The sequence below is a fragment of the Lemur catta genome, chromosome 3, assembly GCF_020740605.2.
Source record: "Lemur catta isolate mLemCat1 chromosome 3, mLemCat1.pri, whole genome shotgun sequence".
NCBI classification, from domain to species: Eukaryota; Metazoa; Chordata; class Mammalia; order Primates; family Lemuridae; genus Lemur; species Lemur catta.
This window is the reverse complement of record NC_059130.1, coordinates 97,789,405-97,811,333: the sequence shown is the minus strand read 5'-3', so window position 1 is coordinate 97,811,333 and position 21,929 is coordinate 97,789,405. Positions and strand designations below refer to the sequence as shown.

The window sequence follows — 21,929 nt, the reverse complement described above, 5'->3', positions numbered from 1 at the left end:
GCTCAGTACACGTACACATCCGTGCACTGCACACGCGCATGTGGGTCACTTATGTCCCTGTGTGTGGACACCCAGGCTGACAGGCACCGCTCCTCACGGTCATAGGCTTAGCACACAGTAGACACGCACGCTCGCACGGGGACCTGCGTGACCTTGACACACACGTGTGCCTGCGTGCACTGGCGTGTCTGGTTACCAGACCCACAAGGGGGTTCTGGTCCTGTTGCTCACCGCACAGAAAGCCGATTACTGAGGGGTTGCCAAGGAAGTGTGATACTTTATCACAGGTGACACCACTTGGGAGATGGGAGAAATGCCTCAAATCCGACCAGCTGAGGGCAGGGGTTTTGTAAGGGGTTCAGGACGGTGGCTTCGCGTATGGGGCAGTTGTGTTGAAAGCGACGCGGGCAGGAGGGCTAGTTCAGAAGTCGCAGGTCAGTGATGGTGGTGAGTGTGCTGATGTCCTTTGACGAGTCTCCGTTTCTGGGAGACAACACAGAAGGGAAAAGGGTTGGTGAAACAGCAAGATTATAACGTTCTGCTGGTGGAGCCCAGCGGCCCCGGAAGCCCAAGCATAAGGAAGCCGTAGGGAAAGCACAGACGGGGCGTCACTTTGTGTTTGTTCGTGGGGCCGGTTACACTCTGACCACAACACACACGCACCCCATCCCCTCTGCCCCTCACCCCTGCCTCTGCCTCAGCCCAGGCCCCCAGCGGCTCAGCAAAAGTGGGCACTCACCACCTGCCAGGCAGCAAGGAGGACGGGCATTGCCCCCTGGGGGAGGCTGTGGGTGAGCACGTCAGCAAACTACCACCACGGCCACACGTCCTGTGACCAAGAGAAGAAAGGGCCCTCAGGGGAGGGTGCCAGGCTGGGCCTCTGTGCACAGGAGGATCCATCTTAGGAGCCGGAGGAAGAATGTTCCAGGCAGAAGGAGCAAGTGTGAGGCCCTAAGGCAGGAGTGAGCTTGGGGGGTTCAGGGCCAGCAGGGAGATGGGGCTGGGGCAGAGGGCTAAGGGAGGCGGAGGGAGGTGACCCTGGGGATGGGCAGGCCACTCTTCCCGGGCCTGGAGGTCCCTGGAAAGGAGGGTGGGTCTTATTTCAAGTCCACTGAGAAGCTGGTGGGGGGGAGGGGCGGGTAGCAGGGCCTGGCTGTGGTGGGAGGGTGGGCGGTAGGGGCCAGTGGTGGGGGAGGCAGGAGACCAGCAAGGGCTGCTCTGGTCACCTGACGGGGTTATGGCAGCTTGGACCAGGCAGGGCCACTCCAGGGAGTGGGGACAAGGAATAAGGGGTCTCCCAGGGGCCCAGAGCACCTGATGGGTGAGGGGACTGAGGACGTGGGCGGCGGGCTGGGTGCTGTCGGGGTACAGGACATCAGCAGTTCTGCTGGAGGACCTTCGGCCCCAAGGGGAGAAGTCGGGTGGGCAGTTGGGTGCACAAGTCGAGTTCAGAGGAGGGGTCTCAGGTGACACTGGGAATGTGAGAGACGTGGGCGGGTGGAGGGCCTTTAAGAGCTGAAGACATAGGAGATCCTCCGGGGAGAAAGGCAGACCTGGGCCAGGGTGGCTAAGGCCTGGGAAGGAAGAGGAGCCCCAAGGAGCCCTGAGGGGGCCCTAGGGGTGGGGTGGGGCTGGGCTTGCTGAAGGCCTGGAGAAGAAAACGGGCCCCTCTGGGCTCCCCTGGGGCCACAGTCCCTGCAGCAGCCATGGATCTACTATAGAGCACAAACCAGATCATGTCGCCCTTGGCTGAGAGGCCTTTGTCCTCCCTTCTGTTGTCCGCAGGAGGAAGTCTGAGCCCTTGGCCTGGCACTGGTCGCCCCTCATTAGCTGCACTACCTGACCCCCCCGTGCCATGTGTCCTTCCCTGGGCACAGGTGGTCCCCACAGTCCTGCTCCCCTAGCACTGAGGGCCTCTCTTACCCTCGTGCGGCTCCCAGTGTCCTGGAGATGGGCCAGGGCGGGGAGCAGGCTGAGCAGGGGGGGGCCTTGGAGGTCGCTAGGCTCATGCCCCTGCATGTACCCCTCACTGCCCAGGTGCACCTGATGAAGCCAGACGCAGTCCCCAAGGCGTGCTGCGCACCCACCAAGCTGAGCGCCACCTCCGTGCTCTACTATGACAGCAGCAACAACGTCATCCTGCGCAAGCACCGCAACATGGTGGTCAAGGCCTGCGGCTGCCACTGAGGCCCTGCCCACCCGGCCCCTTCCCACCAGGGTAAGGCCCCGCTCCAGAGGCAGGAAACCCTCAGCCCCAGCCAGACCCCAGACCCCTCCAGCCCCCTCCCCTGGGCTGACTGTCTCCCTGCCCAGCCCTTTGGTGGCCTGATGTGCACAGCAGCCTCGGAGCTGGACAGTGGGCTGGCTGTACCATCTGGGGTCAGCACAGAAGTCCTATCTTGGGGCCTGTCTGTGGCCATCCCTGGCCCAGAGTGTCCGAGCCTGGCTGGTCTGAGGTTGGCTGATGTGGGCTTTGCACCATTCACCACAGGGTTTGGTTGTGGGCAGGAGGACTCTGCCCCTTCCCAGGTGCAACATGGGCACTTCTGGGGCATAATTAGACAGGCACATATCCACAGCACAGCGTATTATTGTATTCCTCGGACTTGGCTCATGGGCACAGTTAGCACATTAAAAGTGAACCAGCTGGATGGGCCCTGTCACCTAAGGTTGAAGCTGGTGGGGACATGTTACTGCATGTGTCTTTCCTGCCCTGGGCCTGCCCCTTCTCCGGCCTGGGGAAGAGGCGTGACCCACCGAGAGGCAAAGAACCTTGGGGGCTTCCAGTTCCAACTGCCCCCACCGCACTCACTCATGGTGGGCTCAGCACTGAGATAAAGTTAACTCTTAGCAGAAGCAAGGACAGTGGCTGCAGCTCATGGTCCAGGCTGGCAGAGCAGATGCCACCACTGCCTATCCCCTTGCCCATGGCCAGGATCAGTCATCAACCTGTGTACCTCTCCGGCGGAACCTGGACAGGCCGCAGGACCTCAGGGTGGAACTGCAGACAGCTGCCACCATTAAGAGTTGGCATGAACCCGGTTTCCCCTCCTGCCCTGCTGAGGAGCTGTCCACTCCCCCCAGAGCATGTGACCGGGCAGCCTCTGGCCAGGCCTGGGGCAAGGGTGGGGACTGTCAGTATTTGGTTGTGTCTAGGAGTTAAGAACAGGCTGGTCACCAAAGTCTGCATGACCCCGGGTGCCCAGCAGCCCTGTCCTGTGTCTTGGGCCTGTGAGTCAAGGGACTCCCAGGGAGTGACAGGTGGTAATTAGACTGGGTTGGGTGGGGAGGTTTGTCTCAGCCCCCACTTTTCCCGGAAACCGCTGTTCTCCTTGGAGCAGCTGCCGGGAGCTGGGGTGTTTATTTGATTTCTGACTTGCCAAACCTGTAATTTACCTGCTGGAACAGACAGAGTCCAGCTGCCCGAACTGTGCCATTAAAAGCAAATCTTGGGCTTGTCCCATCCACAGGCACAGCCCAAGGTGGAACCACCCGTGTGCCCAAGGATGTGCTTCTCTGGAGTTCACACGCTGCACCCCGAGGAGGAGCCTCGGAGGGCAGGTCTGGCAGCAGGGGTGGAGGCTGGGGCCACGCCGCGGGACAGCAGCCCCTCCTCCTGGACCAGGGAGGGCCTCCGTGTGCGAGTGCAGAGGAAGACCCCCTCCCATGTACACGAGGGCAGGCCTGGCTGTCTGGAAGGTGGTGAGCTCCCCATTAGCCTAGGGCTTCGAGCGCAGGCTGGCAGGGATTGGACAAGGCACTGGCCTGAGTGTCAGGAGACCAATATTCTGGTTCCAGCCCAGCCACTGTCTTGGTGTCAGAACAAGTCCCCTTTCTTATTCACTCTTCAGCTTCCCATCTGTGTCTTGAGGACACAGGACTCTTTCATTCCAAAGGCCCTGCCAGCCAGAGAATCTGTGCTGCCCAGACCCTCTCCCCTCTCCCCAGGCCTGAGCGCCCCAGTGGCACCGGCCATGGAGCCCACCTACCATTTCAGGACCCAATGTAACCGCTCTCTCCTCCCAACATCAGGGGCAGTGAGGGTTTGGACTTATTGGACAAATGTCAATGTTTGGTCCCTTCACTGCCCAGCACATAACCTGGCACGGTTTGGGGCCGCCAGGAGTCTGGGAAGTGAATGTTGTGACGATGCAGCTGGCCTTGCCCACCCGGTGAGCAGACCAGGCACGTGAGCATCAAGATGTGCCTCCCTTTTCATGCCGCAAAGTGGAAGGCGTGGTCACAGCCTTCCTGACGGCCATCCAGGCAGCACCCAATGACATCAAACGGACAAGGCCTCAGCGAAGGGAGGTTATTATGGATGCAAGCTCAGGAGTATCGGTGCACAGGTACCAAGGCCACCTTGCTGGTCCAGCTGCAACCGTCAGCCCCGGCTGCATTCAAGGCTGCACGTTACAAGTGTAAACAAGGGCAGTCCACTCGAGCCACTGACCGCGAGACGCTGGCACTGACAGGGAGGACACAGAGGAAGAGCCGCATCTGCACAGCTGATGGCAGGTGAGCAGCAGTCCTGCCCCACTGTCTCTGCAGGGAGGTGGCCATGCACTGCAGGGTGATCCCTCCCACCCCAGGACGGGGGCGTTTTAGAACCAAGCAGACCTGGCATCACGTCCTGCTCCGCCTCTTGTTAATCTGACCACATCACACACCCTCTGCGCCTGCTTCTTCCTCTGGAGAAGGAGGTACCTGCCCTTGCAAGGCCTCCACGGGGTCAGGTGTGACACAGGGCGCTTGGCAGCATGCCTGCGCAGACGTGTGGAATAAACAGCATCTGTGCGCAGTCTCATTTTAAACGGGCCTGCAAATTTGGGCCTGCCCCGCGTGCCTCCCTGCAGGTGCTGCTGTATTTCTTAATACCTCAAAGCTGTGCTTTTCCTGAAAAAAATCTAAACATGGTCGTCTCTTGGGACGAGCTGTGGCCCTGCACCCCACCTGCTTGTGGAAGGAGCCTGGGACTGTGGTGACCAGTGTGCTGGGGTCTCTGCGGAGGCAGTGGCAGGTGTGTGGCCCTCCTCCAGCCCAACAGTATCCTCCCAGCAAGCTGAGGGGGACCTTTCTATCCAAAGTTTCTCTTCTTACCAGAAAGCCTTGAGCAAGCATTTGGACCCCCCTTTAAAGTTTTTTAGAAAATATTACGTGGGTGCTGGTGAAAATTTTGATAATAACAAAAACCAGAATACAAACCAGCCATAATCTGCCATGATCACCAGTGTTAACAGTTCCTTCCTGTCTTTTCTTGGCACATACACATTTGTTTTTATATATGGTATATGGATATTTTATAACGTCAAGATCATACTCTATACAATGCTTGGTGATCTGATTTATTCAATTTATGATATATTTTGGAAAATTTCCATTATTAAATATTCTTTGAAAATATAATCTTTAGTTACGTCCCATCCCTTGGGTTCTGCCTTGTCTGCCTCACTAACAGGTCTCACTACTCCCTGCTCAGAGGGCAGGCAGGACTCCTGTGACCAGGCAGGTGGGCAGCACGGTGCTCAGGTCATGTGGTCACAGGGTGGCCATTAGCCCAAGATCCCTCGACCAGGAACTTTCTTCCCCTGTGCAGCACTTGGCACAAGAAGAGGGTAGGACCCTGCTGAAGGAGCAGGGTGATTGGGACAGGGACAGGCCTCACCTCTGAGACTCAGATGACCTCAGCGTACAAGGGTCACAGGTGGACCCAGCAAGATAACTTCTGGGGAAGTCATACGGTGGCTCCCCTTCCACTGGCCTCTCTGGCCAGGCCTGTAGCCCCACCTTCCCAGGGTAGTGATGGAAGCACAGCAACAAGGACCTCCCACCCCTACCCCAACTAGCCCCGTCTCACAGGGCTGTTTGACCAGTCCTCCCTCTGAGGGCCTCGGGCAGCCTGTTCCCCCTCCCTGCATGTCACCCCCAGAGCCAGCCATGCTGAGCACTTCACACACCCTCTTCTCTCTTGGGCGTCACAGCAGCCTTGAGTAGCTGTCCTCACTGCTGCCCATCCTGATGGCTATGACTGACCACAAGTAAGAGGGACACCAGTAAGAGGGTCCCTGGTGAGAGCACTGCAGGCAGTGGATCCCAGCCCGGGAGCAGGCCCAGGCTGATGGAGGGGTGGAAGCCCCCATTGAAGACAGAAACCCAGGCTGGCCCAGGGTCACAGGGGCTGGGGCAGCAGGGCTGTCCCCTCACCACCAGGCTCGCCCTGATCTCCACCCTGAACAACACAGGTGGAAAGAACCCGCCCAGCCTAGCAGCTTCCCAGTGTCAACACTCATCCAGACAGAGCTACTGGGAGGGGGCACAGGAGCAGGTGGCAGCCCTGGGGGAGGCTCTGGTGACCGAGGGGCTCAGCCTCAGCACATGAGATGCCATGAGGTGCCTGACTGGCCTCGAATTTGCATAGAGCAAGAGGCCAGCCTAGCCTAGCACAGGCTGCAAACTGTGGCACCAGACTGCACCTCCCAGGCAGGCCCGGGGTTGGGGGAGGCGGGAACCACCTCTGGCTTGTTTCTGATGTCTCCCCAGCACCAGGCATGGGGCCCGGGCTCTATGCAGGAATCTAGTTCTGACTGTCGGTTCAGTGAGCGCATAATGAGTGAAGAGATTGGTGAGATTGTGTTTAGATGCCCATGAGAAACAAGACCAGTTGCTGTGAGAGCAGGAATGGAGCCTGGCTCACCCACCTGCCTGCCTGGTAGCCAGAGAAAAAGAGGGAGAGAGAGAGAGAGAAGAGAAGGGGAGAGAGAGGAGAGGGAGCGAGAGAAGACAGAGCCACTTTTGCAATGGCCCAACAGGGTGTCTCTTCAGAGACTTGGCCTGAGGGGCACGGGTGGCCTCAGGGAAGATGCTATGGCCTGTCCTAGCTGCAACCTCCGCAAACACCTGGGACCTGGCTGGAGGCAGAAGTAGAAGAACTAGGATTTTATTTTAGCAAAGAAAACATCCCAGGTGCCACACTGGTATGCCCAGGACAGACCCAGCAGCAAATGCCAGGAAAAGCCGGTGGCCACGCATAGCCTGCCCGTGCTGGCTCGGGGCCCACAGCCGCACTTGGGAAAAGTCCAGGCTGTGCCGGCAGAGGAGCTGCTCCAAGCTGACCCTGAGGAAGTGCTCATGCCACAAACATTACCTGCTTCAAACAGCTGAGGCTGGCAGCAAAGAAAGTGTCTCTCACACAAATTCGCCACAGTCCGCGATGATCGCCTTCTGCTTTGGCTTCTTGTCCTTGCTGCCCTGGGCCTTCGTGGGCAGAACAGACATCAGGGGAGTGAGTGAGGAGAATGAAGAGTGGCTTAGGGATGCCCACGCCCACCCTGGAACCTGGGCGGAAGCAGCCTGGCCCATGTCTCCCAGGCCGCAGCTTGGGGGAGCGGGTCAAGAGTTATTTTGCACATGTGAAGTCTGAGATGCTCATGGGGTATCCAGTGAAGACAACAGTCAGGCAGTTGGATAGGAGTTTGGCGCTCAGGGAGCCATCTGCACGGAGACTTCAGTGGGGACAAGCTTAACTCAGAGACAGCACTGAAAGCCCTGGGCCTGGATGTGGTGGCCTAGGGTGCCACTTCTCAGTGAGGCAATACTGCCCCCTAGCTAACGGCCATGGAGACTCCAGGGTGTATTTTTGGTGATTACTAATATTGGGTGTTGCTGTCATTAGCGGGAAGGAATGAAGGAATCTAGATGTCTTGCAACGTCCCACCTAATGGATAATTACTCTAAATCCTCTTGGATTTTCAACAATACCGACAAACATTCATGTAGATCTGTTTATAATGATCTGAACCTAGAACCTCAGTCCACTTTCCATATAAATCCAAAGAATTATATATTTGTTTGCTTTTGTTTTTAGGGACTGGATCTCATCCTGTCACCCAGGCTGAAGTGCAGTGGCAACATCATAGCTCACTGTAACCTGGAACCCTCGGGCTCAAGTGATCCTCCTGCCTCAGCCTCCCCAGTAGCTGGGACTGCAGGTGCACACCACCGCGCCCAGCTAATTTTTAAATTTTTTGTAGAGATGGGGTCTCACTATGTTGCCCAGGCTGGTCTTGCACTCTTACCCTCAGTACCCAGGAGTACTGGATGCTACCAACCCTGGGAAATGCCCTTGGCCGAAGGGAGCTGCCTCACCAAAGTTTACACCACTGCTGGGAACCAGCCAGAACTCACGACTGGTCCATGTGATGGTACAAAGGCCTGGCCCCCTCGCCTCAATTCAGGACAACTCTGAAGGGACATCCAAGCTCCAAAACTCCCCATGGGATCAGCTGAGGTCTCTATGTGACAGCAAGGCAGTTAAAATACTCTCTGCCCAATCTGCTTCCCTCATTCTCTTACTAGAGTTGTTCCTGAGATCACTCTCCAACAAACTTCCTGCATGCAAATCTCCATGAATTGGTTTCCCAGAAAAACCGAAAAAAAGAAATCAAGTAGTAGTAACATGAGTATATTTTTCAGAGCTATAGCAATAAAAGCCAAAATATTTATTAAAATAAACGAGTGTTGGTTGCCTCTGGCGGGGCAGAAAAATGATGTTGAAGGGAGAAGAATGCCATGTTTTATTATAGAATGACATTTTAAAAATTATGTGCAATTATGACTTTGATAAACATAAAAAAGCTAGATTAAAACAAAAAAAGATTATGGGTAAAAAGGGTCATTATGAATATTTAATAAAATAGGAAACATAGTAACCATCTGGGAGTGGGCTAGGGTTAGAAAGGAGAAAAAATTTTAGCTTTTAATTTATGCCGGTGGATATCTCCTTAACTGAGTGATCAAAGTTAACATTGCAAACATCTGAGCTGACATCACATACTTCCTCATATGGTACCATAGCAGCACTGCTTCTTTGGTATCCCTGCCAAAACACACAACTAAATCTAATCATGAGAAGTACCAGGCAAATACAAATTGAGAAACAACCTTAAACACAACTTGTCTGTTCTCTTCAAAGATGTTGAGATCAAAAAAGACGATGAAAAACTGAGAAACTGTTCCAAGTAAAAGAAGACTAAAGAGACTCAACAACTAAATGCAATGAGTGAACCATTTTCAGGGAAGAAAAATTACTAAAAATCACTATAAATGACAATATTGGGACAAGTGATGAAATCTGAATATGGCCGGAAGGTTCAAGTGGTGTGTCAAGGTTAAATTTCATAATTTTGATAGTTGTCCTGTGATTATGTGAGGGAATATTCTTGTTCCTAGGAAATATAGGGTGGGGTGTGGGGGCTCAGGCCTGTAATTCCAGCACTATGGAGGCCGAGGCCAGGAGTTTAAGACCAGCCTGGGCAATACAGCAAGACCTCATCTCTACAAAAAAAATGAAAAAAATTAGCTAGGCATGGTGGTGCATGCCTGTAGTCCCAGCTACTCAGGAGGCTGAAGCAGGAGGATTGCCTGAGCCCAGGTGTTCGAGGTTGCAGTGAGCTATGATGATGCCACTGCACTCCAGCCTGGGTGAGAGAGTGAGATCCTATCTCAAATAAGAAAAAAAGGAAATATATACTGAAGTATTCAGGAGTAAAGAGGAATGATGTCTTCAACTTCTTCAGTTGGAACAGGGGAAAAAATATATACATACACACACATATGTATATGTATATATGTATGTATGTAAAGCAAATGATACAGCAAGGGGGCAAAAGGTAAATTACTGAATGGCTACAGGATATATGGAAGCTCCTTGAACCACTCTTACAGGATTCTTATTCTATATTATCTATAAGTTTGAAAATATGTCAAAATAAAGTTATGAAAAAAGAAAATACAATAAAACCAAACCAGAGGATAATTAAAACAGTTTATAACTTTCAATTGCTTACTCTTTCTGATGGTTCTAAGCCTTTGAGAGCTTCAGAAATGTCTAGTCTGCCTCATTTGTTACTGGACGCTGGGACGTGAGATGCCTCAGATGGCCTCAGGTTGAAACAGGGTCAAGGGCCCATGGTTCCAGGCTGCTGCCTCCCCAGCCTGCTTGGCCACCAGCTTCCCACCACCTTGACAAGGAGCCCTGCTCACCTGTTCTCATGCGCACAATGTCTGAACGCAGGAGCACCTGAATACGGCCAGCCGGCTTGTTCCCGATCTTGATGTCCATGTACACCTGAGGATTTGAGCGGGCCTTTTTTGCAGTGGGCTCTCCCTAGGCGCAGAAGAAACTGCTTGGTTAGAGAACTCTCTGACTCCCCAAGTAGGAGCGCAAGTATTCCTCTGTACACGCACTCAGAACCCAACTCCAGTGAGCAGGCTGCAGCAAGGTGCCGACAGAGAAGGCCTCGGGCCCTGACGGGGCTGCAGGAGGCAGGAGCCATGGCCACAGCACCCACCTGGACACCAGTGACCAGAAACCCCAGCACTATCTGATTTGAGGCTCCCTGGCATGTCATCTCAGCAAGCTCACCTTCAGACACATCAGCTCGCTTCCCCCTGCCCTGCAGTCCCAGAACAGCACTTTTCTGGCCCATGATTCACAACTCTCAGTATCTTCAAACCCCAGTTCAAGCCCCCTGTTCACATACCACCGCCGCCTCCCTCTATGCTCAGCCGTCCATATTCCCAGGCTGGCTAGATGGAAGAAGCTATGGGGACAGTGTTAGGGTATAAGAGCTAGTGCGTGCAGATTTTGAGAAAGATTTCTACAGACAGAATTTAGGATAGGAAGAAGAAGTTTATTTACTTTTTCCTAGGTGGAGATAGGGCTGGAAAAGGGGCCAGCATGGAGGTGGAGAAAGGAAGAATGTGCTGGCCTCGAAAAGCAGCTATTCAGACTTTTTAAAGGGGGAGGTTGTAAACTAGTGGAGTACAGTTGAGAAACCACTGCATCTGCTCCTTCCTTTCTTCTCGGCAGCAACATGATAGCAGAAGCAGCGGCAGGATGGCAAAGTCCAAGAATCGGCTCTCCTGCCTTTCCTAGGAGAAAGGATTATCACAGATGTGACTATGCCCTTGAGATATAGCTGAGGTCTGAAGCTAGCACCCTGGTGTTCACTCAGGAACTCTTTAGACTATAAAAAAAAGCAGATTCTCAAAGGAATTTTCAAAGAGAGATTTACCACCTCTTTTCCGTCTGTTCAGCTCTTTTCAGAAGTTGTGCAAAACAGAACTCCTGCAGGGTGCCTGTTAGGGAGAGAACTCATAGGATTGATCTTAACTGTTACTAGGAAATGGTGGGATTAGATATTTTCCTGTTAATTTTGCAAGGCTGCCCCTTTCAGGCAGCCCTCTTGCTCGGGCCTGCGTGATCAGAAGACAATGGAGGAGGTTGGGCCTCACTTTGTCCTCCAAGACAAGATTGACTAGAGGATAAATAAAACATGGCAGTACAAACCCTCTCATTTTCCTTTTTTTTTTTTTTTGAGACAGAGTCTCACTCTGTTGCCAGGGCTAGAGTGCCGTGGCATCAGCCTAGCTCACAGCAACCTCAGACTCCTGGGCTCAAGCAATCCTACTGCCTCAGCCTCCCAAGTAGCTGGAACTACAGGCATGCGCCACCATGCCCAGCTAATTTTTCTATATATATTTTTAGGTGTCCATATAATTTCTTTCTATTTTTAGTAGAGATGGGGTCTCACTCTTGCTCAGGCTGGTCTCAAACTCCTGAGCTCAAACAATCCACCCACCTCGGCCTCCCAGAGTGCTAGGATTACAGGCGTGAACCACTGTGCCCAGCCCCTCTCATTTTCTTGATGAGAAAACTGTTGTTTCTGACCTCATTGTAGTCTGGATTAATAGTTAAACATACAGGTTTTGAGCTATCAGGCCAAACACCAGGGTTGATTACAGATATGGCCCTCGAGGAACTAGCTATCCAGCATGGAGAGGTGCCCACAACTGCATGAAGGACACAGGCCCTGGAGCTCTGCAGCCTTACTTCAAATCTCAGCTCCACCACTTATGAGCTGTGCAACAATGGACAAGGTATTTGAACTCACTGTGTCCCAGTTTCCTCACCTAGAATTGGGGATAATAATAGTACTTATCTCAAATAATTGTCATTAGGATGACGTATTTGTAAAGCACTTAGAACAGTGCCTGGCATAGAATAAGCAATATTTAAACATTTGTTAAATAAGAAATTTCAATATAATGCAGTGACTGCTACGAGGGAAGGTGCCACAGGAGCCCAGAGGCCATGGGAGCCCAGAAGGGACACTTATCTCACTCATTAGAGGATTCAGAAAAGTTTCCTGGAGAAGGTGGTAACTGAGCTGAGCCATGAAAAGTGAGGAGTTAGCCAGATAAAATAAGCTACAAAGGGCACTGCAGGCAGAGGAATGATTTATGCAAAAACACAGAGATTTATAGATATCTACAAACTCTTGTTTCCTAGAATATAAAATGGAGACAAAATGTGGAGGGGTAAACAGACGTCAGAACATAGAGAAACTTTCTGTATCTTTTAATGGGGCCTGGACTCCATCCTGTAGATGAGGGCGGCCTAGAATGCTGAGGGGAGTGACACCGTCAGATCTGTGCTTGGGGAAGCTCCCTCTGGCTGCTAAGGACGAGAGGAGAGCAGGGAGGTCAGTTGAGAAGCTACCATAATTACCCACAGGAGAGGATAAGACAATGGTGGCAGGAAAAAGCAGGAGAGGAGAAACGCAGGAAGATTTAAAAGATAAAATTAGCAGGATATGGCAATGCATTAGGTATGAAATATAACGAGAGGTCTAAGCTGACACCGAGGTGTCTGGGTGGGGTGATTATGTTGAAGATGGCAAAGCGAACTAAGATTGAACATACAGGAACCCCAGAGTGAAAGGTGAGGAAGTTCATTTGGAATGTGCTTTATTTATGGTGCCTGTGAGACATCAGGACAGAAATACGTGAAAGGTGAGGGCTAGGGATAGAGATCAGCAAGTCATCAGGACGATGAATAGTTGTTACCTTAGGCAGGAGGCAAAAGTGGCTGAGACTGCACAAGGACAAGATGGAGAGAGGAGCTGAGGGATAAAGAAGGAACTCAGAGAAATGCACAGAGGAGGAGGAGCCCCTAAATTATCCTAAGAACAAGGGTCAGGATGTTCTATAGACAAGCAGGAGAAAATGATGGGGCAGGGAGAGCCTTGTGCTCTGTACAGACTGAGGGGAAGGGGCTTCTACGTTATTCTGCCTCCCTGGAATTGGGGTGGGAATAGGAAGACAGTGAGCCTGGTGCCACGGCCTTCAGTGAGGGAGCAGGAAAGGCCTCTGGATGGTGGATGCCAGTGATGAGGAGCATGCACTGTCCTTTCCCACCTCACTCTCCATGTTCAACAGCAACCACAAATACCTGAGCACACATATTTTGCACCTAGATGAGAAACAGCAAGCTTCTCCATTCAATTCTCTAACGCCACTCACATCAGACGTGCCCTGGGTAGAAAGCGCCAGCCTCTCCTCTGAAAGCACGAACCTTCATTCTCTCCTCCTGGGTTTCTGCTTTTGGGAGGCTCTAGAACCATCTTCCTACTTATTCTCTTCCCAGACTTCTTCAACCAGTCGTCATCTTATCAGACTGTAAGGGAAGAATCAAAAGAATGTTAAGAAATTCAAGCTATCGGCCAATTGCTGATCAGCTATGTTCAGTTCTGCACTGCTTCATCAGCAGAGTGAACGCACTATGTAAGCTCTCACAGCCAGAGGAACTCCCCAAGACAAGAAGAATTGTCAGGCCCTAAAGTCCAGCTCTTAGCAGAGGCAAATCAGAGTACAGAGGAGGGACTAAGTCAAGACAAAAGGGAAATCCTGGCCAGTGTCAAGGCTGAGCAGGCATGTCTATGTCTATATCAAAAAGCGAGACTTTCACATGGGACAATGCCTCTGGCTTGCTGAGAATCTCAAATTCTTTATTTCCAGGGAGGTGTTGCATCCTCTTCTCCACTATAAACCACTCTACTTGTGTTTATACCACCACCACAACATTCCTGTTGACCAGGAATAAATTCCAGTAAGGAATAAATTCCTTTCCAGGAATAAATTCCAATAAATTCCATTCCAGTAAGACCAGGATAAAAATGCAGCAAAGGCCAAGGGATATGACGGAATCTGTGAGTTGCTCCCACTCACCTGGTCTGGAAGAACTTTCTCTAATTCTCATGGGTTTGGTCAAATTGATACAAATTTATTCTGAAAAGACTGATATATAACTCAGCTTCTTAAACCTCATTAGGTTAAAAGAATAACTGATAGCCTTCCATTTACTTCTTTTTAAAATTTTTTTTCATTCATGTATGTATGTATGTATTTACTTATTTATTTTGAGACAGAGTCTCGCTCTGTTGCCCAGGCTAAAGTGCCGTGGCATCAGCCTCGCTCACAGCAACCTCAAACTCCTGGGCTCAAGCAATCCTCCTGCCTCAGCCTCCTGAGTAGCTGGGACTATAGGCATGTGCCACCATGCCCGGCTAATTTTTTCTATATATATTTTTAGTAGTCCAGATAATTTCTTTCTATTTTTAGTAGAGATGGGGTCTCGCTCTTGCTCAGGCTGGTCTCGAACTTCTGAGCTCAAACAATCCACCCGCCTCGGCCTCCCAGAGTGCTAGGGTTACAGGTGTGAGCCACTGCGCTCAGCCTATGTATTTATTTTTAAAAATGGGGTCTCAATATGTTGTCCAGGCTGGATTCAAACTCCTGGCTTCCAGCAATCCTCCCACCTCAAGCTCTGAGTAGGTGCGACTATAGGCATGTGTCACCAGATCTGACCTCCATTTATTTCTGAGAAGTCTGAGATTTGCTCAGGATTAATTCCCAGCCCAGGAGCCTGTAGCCCCTAACAGCAAACTAAACACAAAGTAGCCACAAAAAAGCCCTTGAGCCACCATACACTTCCTTTAATACCAATACACAAGAAGGCCTGTGCTGGCATGATCTTTGGATTTAAGTTCAGGACTCTCTGAAATTCTAAGGGTAAATACAGTTACCAAGTACCTGAGTCCACCTTAGAAAGTCAAGACCAGGCCGGGCATGGCAGCTCATGCCTGTAATCCCAGAACCTTGGGAGGCCAAGGTGGAAGGATTGCTTGAGCCCTGGAGTTTGAGAACAGCCCAGGCCACAGAGTGAGACCCTCATTTCTATGAAAAAAAAAAAACAAAAAAAAAAAAACAGAAAAATTAGCCGGGTACAGTAGCTCACACCTGTAGTCCCAGCTACTTGGGAGACTGAGACAGGAGGATCACTTGAGCCCAAGGTTTGAGGTTGCAGCAAGCAATGATGATGCCACTGATCCCTAGCCTAGGCAACAGAGTGAGACCCTGTTTCAAAAAACCAAAAACAAACAAACAAAAAATAAGAAAGTCAAGATGAGCTTTGAACCGAAGAAAAATGGTATGGTTGATTGTTGGACATATTTGATGAGAGTAACAGAGAACATGGAATGAAATGTAGAATTATTTCATTATCTAAGAATAATTGATACTTGAAAAGGTAAGTTAATAAAAAAAGTTTGCTTTAGGCCCTTTCATGAGAACTAAAAGATGTATGAAAAAAGATTCCTTAATTTAGCAAGATTTAGGTTATAATTACAACTATGCCCTTCTTCTTAGAAACAAAGATGGATCAGGCACTAATTTTATTTCCAGCAATTTAAAAAAATGGAATGATAGCATGAAATGACACCCTCATTTCATACTTAGTCATGAAGATTGATTGTAAAGATAAAAGGGGGGGCATTTAAGGGTTTTGTGGTAGGCAAAATGGCCCTCCAAAGATGTTCATAGTCTGCTCCCTGGAACCTGTGTGCATTATGTTATATGGCAAGAAGGAATTACGGTTGCAGATATAATTAAGGCTGCTAGTCAGCTGACCTTAAAATAAATTATCCTGGATTATTTGGATGGGCCTACTTTTTTTTTTCCCCAGACAGGGTTCTGTTCTGTTGCCTGGGCTAGCTCACTGCCCATAGCTCACTGCCATCATGGCTGGCAAACTTTTTAAAATTTTTTTGTAGAGATGGGGTCTTTACATGATGCTCAGGCTGGTCTTGAACTCCTGGCCTCAAGCGATCCTCCCACCTGGCCTCCCAAAGTGCTAGGATAATAGGCATGAGCCGCTGGACCCCGCCTTCCAATGTAATTACAGGAGTCCTCTAAATGTGGAAAAAAGAGACAGATTTAGTTTCAGAGTGAGTCAGAGTGAGAAGGACTTGAGCTGCCATTGCTGGCTCTGAAGATGGAAGAGGTTATGAGCCAAGAAATGTGGACAGCCTCTAGAAGCCAGGAGAGGCAACAGATTCTCCTGGGGAGCCCCCAAAGTGAATACAGCCCTGCCTACGCTTTTGATTTTAGCTCAGTGAGACCCATTTTGGACTTCTGACCTCTAGAACTATAAAATAAATTTGTATTGTTTTAAGCCACCAAATTTATGGTAATTTGTTTCAGCAGCAATAGGAATTCAAATTTCTTTTCAAGCACCCAACTTGTCACAATCCTTGCGGATTTTCTCTTTCTCAGTTGTTCATTGGTTTAACTATATGACAGCCTAACTTTTCAATGGCTCTGTTTTTGACTAGCGCCAACTAGAGCAGTTTCCCATAATCACTCTCACACACTTCATGAAACCCCGCCTCTTACCTGAGATTCACAAGTTGACCTTGCAACCAGGTTATATTCTATTTGCAGTATACTGACCTAGATTAGGGGTTGGCAAACTTTCCGTAAAGGGCTAGACAGTAGATTTCAGGCTTTGTGAGCCACACATAGTTTCTGCTGCACATTCTTCTTCACTCCCCCCAATCCTTTAAAAATATAAACATTATTTGGCTTATAGGCCACAAAAAACAGGCTGTAGGATGGATTTGGCCCACAGGCTATAGTTTGCTGACCCCTGTGACAAAAACAAAACAGTCAGGGAGAGATTGGCCAACAAAGATAGTTGGTATTCATGCAAATGTTAAATGGAGAGGATGTCTGATTAAGAATTAATTTTATAAGTTCAGAGTGCATATTTTCAAGTAATGACAATTTTTGCTTGCTATATAATTTTGAAATTGTAGAAACTAGAAACACAATATGTACATGAAGGTTCGTTCTACTGAAAAGTGGCACCAAATAATAGCTTCAGTAAAAAATAAAGATCCTCAGCCATACCATGTTGTCCACAGCTGTTGCAACATCCTGCCAAAAGAAGACAAAGTTCATATCTATAGTTCAGCTCTTCTTATAGTTAGTGCTCAAATAAAAACTCAGGAGCATAAGCACACACACAAAAGACACATTTTCTCCTCCTACCTGTCTAGATTGTATATATTTAACAGAGCACATACTAACTGCCTCTTGGAGCTGGTGGTGTATGGATGTACTAATTAGGTCATGGAGACAGAGAATACACCCAGGAATACAGGAACGAGCAATGTCAGGCCAGAGGGCTCAGGCATCTGCAGGACCTGTCTTGTGTATTCTGACTACAAGAGGGGATCTTTGAGCCAGGCCTGGCACGCCTTCCTTCAACCAGAACTTCATGTCTCTCTGCAACTGCCACTACCAAGCCACAGCGGTAGGTTGAATAGCATCTCCCAAAATTTCATGTCTACCAAAATTTCAGCATGGGATCTTATTTAGAAATAGGGTCTTTGTAGATGTAATTCGTTAAGATACAGTCATACTAGATTGTTACGGGCCCCTAAATCCAATGATTGGTATCCTTATAAGAAGAAAAGTCACAGAGAGACACACACAGAGAAGAAAGCCATGCGAAAACAGAGGCAGAGCTTGGAGTGATGCTATAAGCTGAGGAATTGTGAGGAGCCACCAGAAGCCAGGAAGCAGCATGGAAGATTCTTCCTTAGGGTCTTCAGAGAGAACATGGCCCTGTCAAAACCTTGATATTGGACTTCTGGTCTCCAGAGCTGTGAGTGAATAAACTTCTGTTGTTTCAAGCCACCCAAGTTTGTTGTAATTTATAATGGAAGCCCCAGGAAATGACTATCCCAGCCCAGAGTGACACTTTCTGTAACCAATCATGAGAGTAACACTAGTCAAACACTAAACGGAAAATTTCTTATTTCTGACAACTCAAATTCAACAAAAGAGGGCCGGGCGTGGTGGCTCACGCCTGTAATCCTAGCCCTCTGGGAGGCCGAGGCAGGTGGATCCCTCGAGCTCAGGAGTTCGAGACCAGCCTGAGAGAGACCCCCATCTCTACTAAAAATAGAAATAAAAATTATCTGGAAAACTAAAAAATATATATAGAAAAAATTAGCCGGGCATGGTGGCGCATGCCTGTAGTCCCAGCTACTCGGGAGTCTGAGGCAGTAGGATCGCTTAAGCCCAGGAGTTTGAGGTTGCTGTGAGCTAGGCTGATGCCACGGCACTCACTCTGAGCAACAGGAGGAAACAAGCCATATCCAGATGCCACTTAGAAAGTTTTCAGATTTTTCTTGGTTTATTCAACAATGCTTCCAGAAATATTAGTCATTTTGTTTGTTTTAAATAAACATAGCTAAATAATGAACTAATTTTTAAAATTTTGTAGTATTCATTTCTACCACCATGGAATTTAAGGCTAAAGTTCCTTTCCAAGCATTTTGATAACTTTTGTTTATAAAAGGTTGCTTTCTAACTATCATTCATTCCAATTGAGCCTTAATTGTGTACAGAGCATTGACTTTACTACGAAGTTAGGTGACTACTAAAGAAGGGACCACAGTCCTTGTCCTTAGGAGAAGTTATTTTAGCTGGGGGAGGCCAACAACAATAAGAATTACCAATTTATAAAACTCAGGAGAAGAAAACCCCCCCCCCCCAAAAGCCAGTATTGCCCTTTTTTTAAGATTCGAAGAACTAAAGGCTCAGAGTTTGTGTCCACACAGAAAGTTAGTGGCAGAGCTGGGTCTAAAACTCCTATGTTTTTAGAAAACCACAACAAAAGATCAAACAAACTTGCACTGGTAATTGGGATACTAACTGAAGGAATACTCATCCAGGTAAGCAGAAGCCAAGGCTCCACTGCTGAAGGTGAGCTTCCCTCCCAACTCTCTGCTATTTAATAGCACAGCTGCCAAGAAGGGAGGTCTAGTGTGCAGGAAAGGTAGGGTACAGCTACCCAGCAGGTGGTATGAAACTACAGCCAAATCATTAAAGATTTTTCTAAGACTATCCTCCTACTGATTGCTACCATACGGTTATTACATTAATGATCAGAAATAAGGCCAGGCACAGTGGCTCATGTCTGTAATCCTACCACTTTGGGAGGTTGAGGTGGGAAGATCATTTGAGGCCAGAAGTTCGAGACCAGCCTGGGCAATAGTGAGAACCCCGTCTCCACAAAAAAAAAAAAAAAAAAAAATTAGCTGGGCATGGTGGCACATACCTGTAGTCCCAGCTACTATGAAGACTGAGACAGGAGGATCCCTTGAGCCCAGAAGTTTGAGGTTGCAGTGAACTATGGTGATGCCACTGCATTCCAGCCCAGGCAACAGAGTGAGACCCTGTCTCAAAAAAAAAAAAAACAAAAAAAAAAAAACCAAGAAATCAAAGCCCCCAAATGGTTCCAATGTGATCAAAGTCTTCCCTCAAACCCAACAGAATGTCAATCTCTGTAAAGTTCAGCCCACAGCCACACCACCATCCTGGCCTTGCTGTCCTCAGAATGAATATTCCTTTTCTATCACCAAGATAACAGTCATGTTGTCCTGACCTTCATTATATACTAGGCATACATAGGATACCCATGACTTAAAATTTTTTCCCAAGTTCTTTTCCTGGCATCAGGAATCTGAACATGGGAGACACTTTTCAGTGCCATCATTTTATGATACAGTGGAATCAGGACATCTGTGATACCTCCAAAAGAAATAAAAGCAGCATGAACTCCAGTCCTCCACCCCCTTTGCAAGCTCACCTGTAAGCAGACAGAGAGTATTCTGAACCAGTCTCTCGATACTTTTGGTGCGGCTGCTACAAAACCCTGTTAATATGAACACAGGGAGGGAAGGAAGAAAGGGATACCTTTTTGGTATACCCTTTGGGTATACAAATCACTTGTGAGATACAATCCTTTCCCTAGCCCTCTTGAGACCTACATCACGCCCTTAGTTATAATGACAGTTTCCAAAATGGACTAAATGGTTCCAGTTTCTCTCTTCTATAGTCAATAGAATGACCCCAAAAGTACAAATCTGATTACATCACTCTTCTGCTTGTTATTCTTCAAAGGATAAAGGTCAATGCCCAAAGGCCAAAGTCCACATTTCTTAGCAGGACATATAAGACCTCCTAACCTGGGACGTGCCCACCTCTGGCCTCTTTTCTCCTTGCTTCCCCAATGCAAACTATTTGCCCCCAAGTGCCAGGCTTCTTTACACCTCTGGGTTTTTGCTCTTGGTGCTCCTCTCAATTCAGGCAACAGCCTTGCCTCCACCTTGGCTGCCTGGCTAATTCTGGATCTTTCAAACCCATCTCTGACCTCAGAGCATCCTGGAAATTTACCCTCATCTCTGTGGATGGAGTGGCCATTCCTCAACCTCACTGTCACACAGTTGCATCACAGCTTTCACCAACCCACGCAGTGAGGCTGTTTTCATAATTTCCCTGCTATTCTGGGAACTCTTCCCTCTAAGGCACCAGGGCTGTGGGGTTTATGAAACGAACGGGTGCCAGAGCTTGGGATGAGGTCGGAGGTCACAAGAACATATCGCAACCACCTCTCTGGGACTGGGGTGGAGGGTCTGAGCGGCGCCTACCAGCGCTGCACACAGGCTGAAGGGGTAAAGCCCTACAGCAGACCCGGCCCAGGCAGCTGGGGGCCCACACACAGTCCACTCTGCAAAACCCGGTAACCCACTCCGCAGCCCGTCCACCCTGTTCGCCGGAGCATTCCCGGCTTGCCGCACGCATGCTCACTCACGTCCAGCGTCCTCTTGGAGGCCGCCATTTTGCTCCCCGCTCTTCCGCCGGATGAACACGCCCTGCCCCGCCCCTAAACTCATAACCGCTTTAACCGAAGACGGGGTCATGGGAAATGGGGTCATTCACTTTAGAATGGGCACTTAGATGTTATTTAAGGTAAGACCAGACTTTACGGACAAGGACCCTGCCAAGAAGGGCAAACACGCTAAGAAAGGGACTGCCACGGCTGGGCGCAGTGGCTCATGCCTGTAATCCTAGCACTCAGGGAAGCTGAGCGGGAGGATTGCTTGAGGTCAGGAGTTTGAGGCCAGCCCCAGCAAAAGCGAGACCCCATCTCTTCTAAAACAGAAATTAGCTGGGCAACTAAAATAGAATTAGCCCAGCGTGGTGGCAGGCGCCTGTAGTCTCAGCTACTCCGGAGGCTGAGGCAGGAGGATAGCTTGAGCCAAGGAGTTTGAGGTTGCTGTGAGCTACTGACATCATGGCACTCTAGCCCAGGTGACAGAGCAAGACTGTCTCAAAAAAGGGGGGGGGGGGGGGCTGCCTGAGTAAGGCCCCAGGAAGGAGAGCCTGGTAAGCTCAAGGTAGGGAAAGGACAGGGAGGGCAAGTGGGCAGCAAAGGTGGGGTGACCCTGCCAGTTTACTGTCACTTGGACAATCAAAGGAACCATAAAATACTGAGGACTTAAGCATTTTTGTTTGCTATTGTCACTAGATCTTTCTCCTGAACATTTTCCCACTGCCAGAGGATATCTTTTTGCAGACTGGGCAACTGATCTGCCCACCTCCATGGCAAATCAACTGCTGATAGATGAACAAGCCCCAACCAACACAGTCCAGGAAAGGAGGGCGGGGGCGAGGTTCAGCCAGGTTCTGTAGATCTTACCCTATGTCCTTGGGAGGTGTGCCAGCCCCACTCTGCATCCTATTTTCCTGAGCCAGACCCAAGGTCTGTTTTGACCATACCAGACTTCTGTTCCCTGTTAAAAGTTAAATGGGGCCAATAAAAAGATCCTACCATAACTGAATATAATGGGACAGGATCATATTTAACAGTCTTTAGCAATTTAGGGTAAGCA

General features: G+C 49.5%; 2 protein-coding genes across 6 annotated transcripts in view; one reads left to right on the top strand and one right to left on the bottom strand.

The window, feature by feature from the left end:
* Nucleotides 1–4,045, top strand: part of BMP8A (bone morphogenetic protein 8a) — a 29,533-nt gene extending 25,488 nt beyond the window's left edge. Inside the window, exons 7-8 of one of the 2 annotated variants that reach the window (XM_045548181.1) lie at nucleotides 2,038–2,218; nucleotides 3,471–4,045. In XM_045548181.1, the coding sequence (XP_045404137.1) occupies nucleotides 2,038–2,187 (150 nt within the window). In that variant the 3' untranslated portion in view covers nucleotides 2,188–2,218; nucleotides 3,471–4,045. Of the gene's footprint in view, nucleotides 1–2,037; nucleotides 2,266–3,470 lie in introns of those variants that run through there. The other variant, XM_045548182.1, reaches the window with a different exon arrangement.
* LOC123635717 lies at nucleotides 313–21,819 on the bottom strand. Of its 4 annotated transcripts, XM_045548184.1 has the most exons (6): nucleotides 20,849–20,881; nucleotides 19,844–19,909; nucleotides 13,418–13,519; nucleotides 10,042–10,165; nucleotides 7,145–7,254; nucleotides 313–483 (listed from the first exon to the last, which is right to left on the bottom strand). In XM_045548184.1, the coding sequence occupies exons 3-6, from the start codon at nucleotides 13,421–13,423 to the stop codon at nucleotides 436–438; spliced, it is 288 nt and encodes a 95-aa protein (XP_045404140.1). In that variant the 5' UTR covers nucleotides 13,424–13,519; nucleotides 19,844–19,909; nucleotides 20,849–20,881; the 3' UTR covers nucleotides 313–435. The 4 variants fall into 4 exon arrangements, 2 of the variants coding, with proteins under 2 accessions (XP_045404140.1, XP_045404139.1); XR_006734194.1 differs by lacking the exon at nucleotides 313–483 and having other exon boundaries at nucleotides 6,916–7,254; nucleotides 19,844–19,950; nucleotides 20,849–20,860; XR_006734195.1 differs by lacking the exons at nucleotides 313–483; nucleotides 19,844–19,909; nucleotides 20,849–20,881 and adding an exon at nucleotides 21,737–21,819 and having other exon boundaries at nucleotides 6,916–7,254.
* Nucleotides 21,820–21,929: the final 110 nt, after the last annotated feature.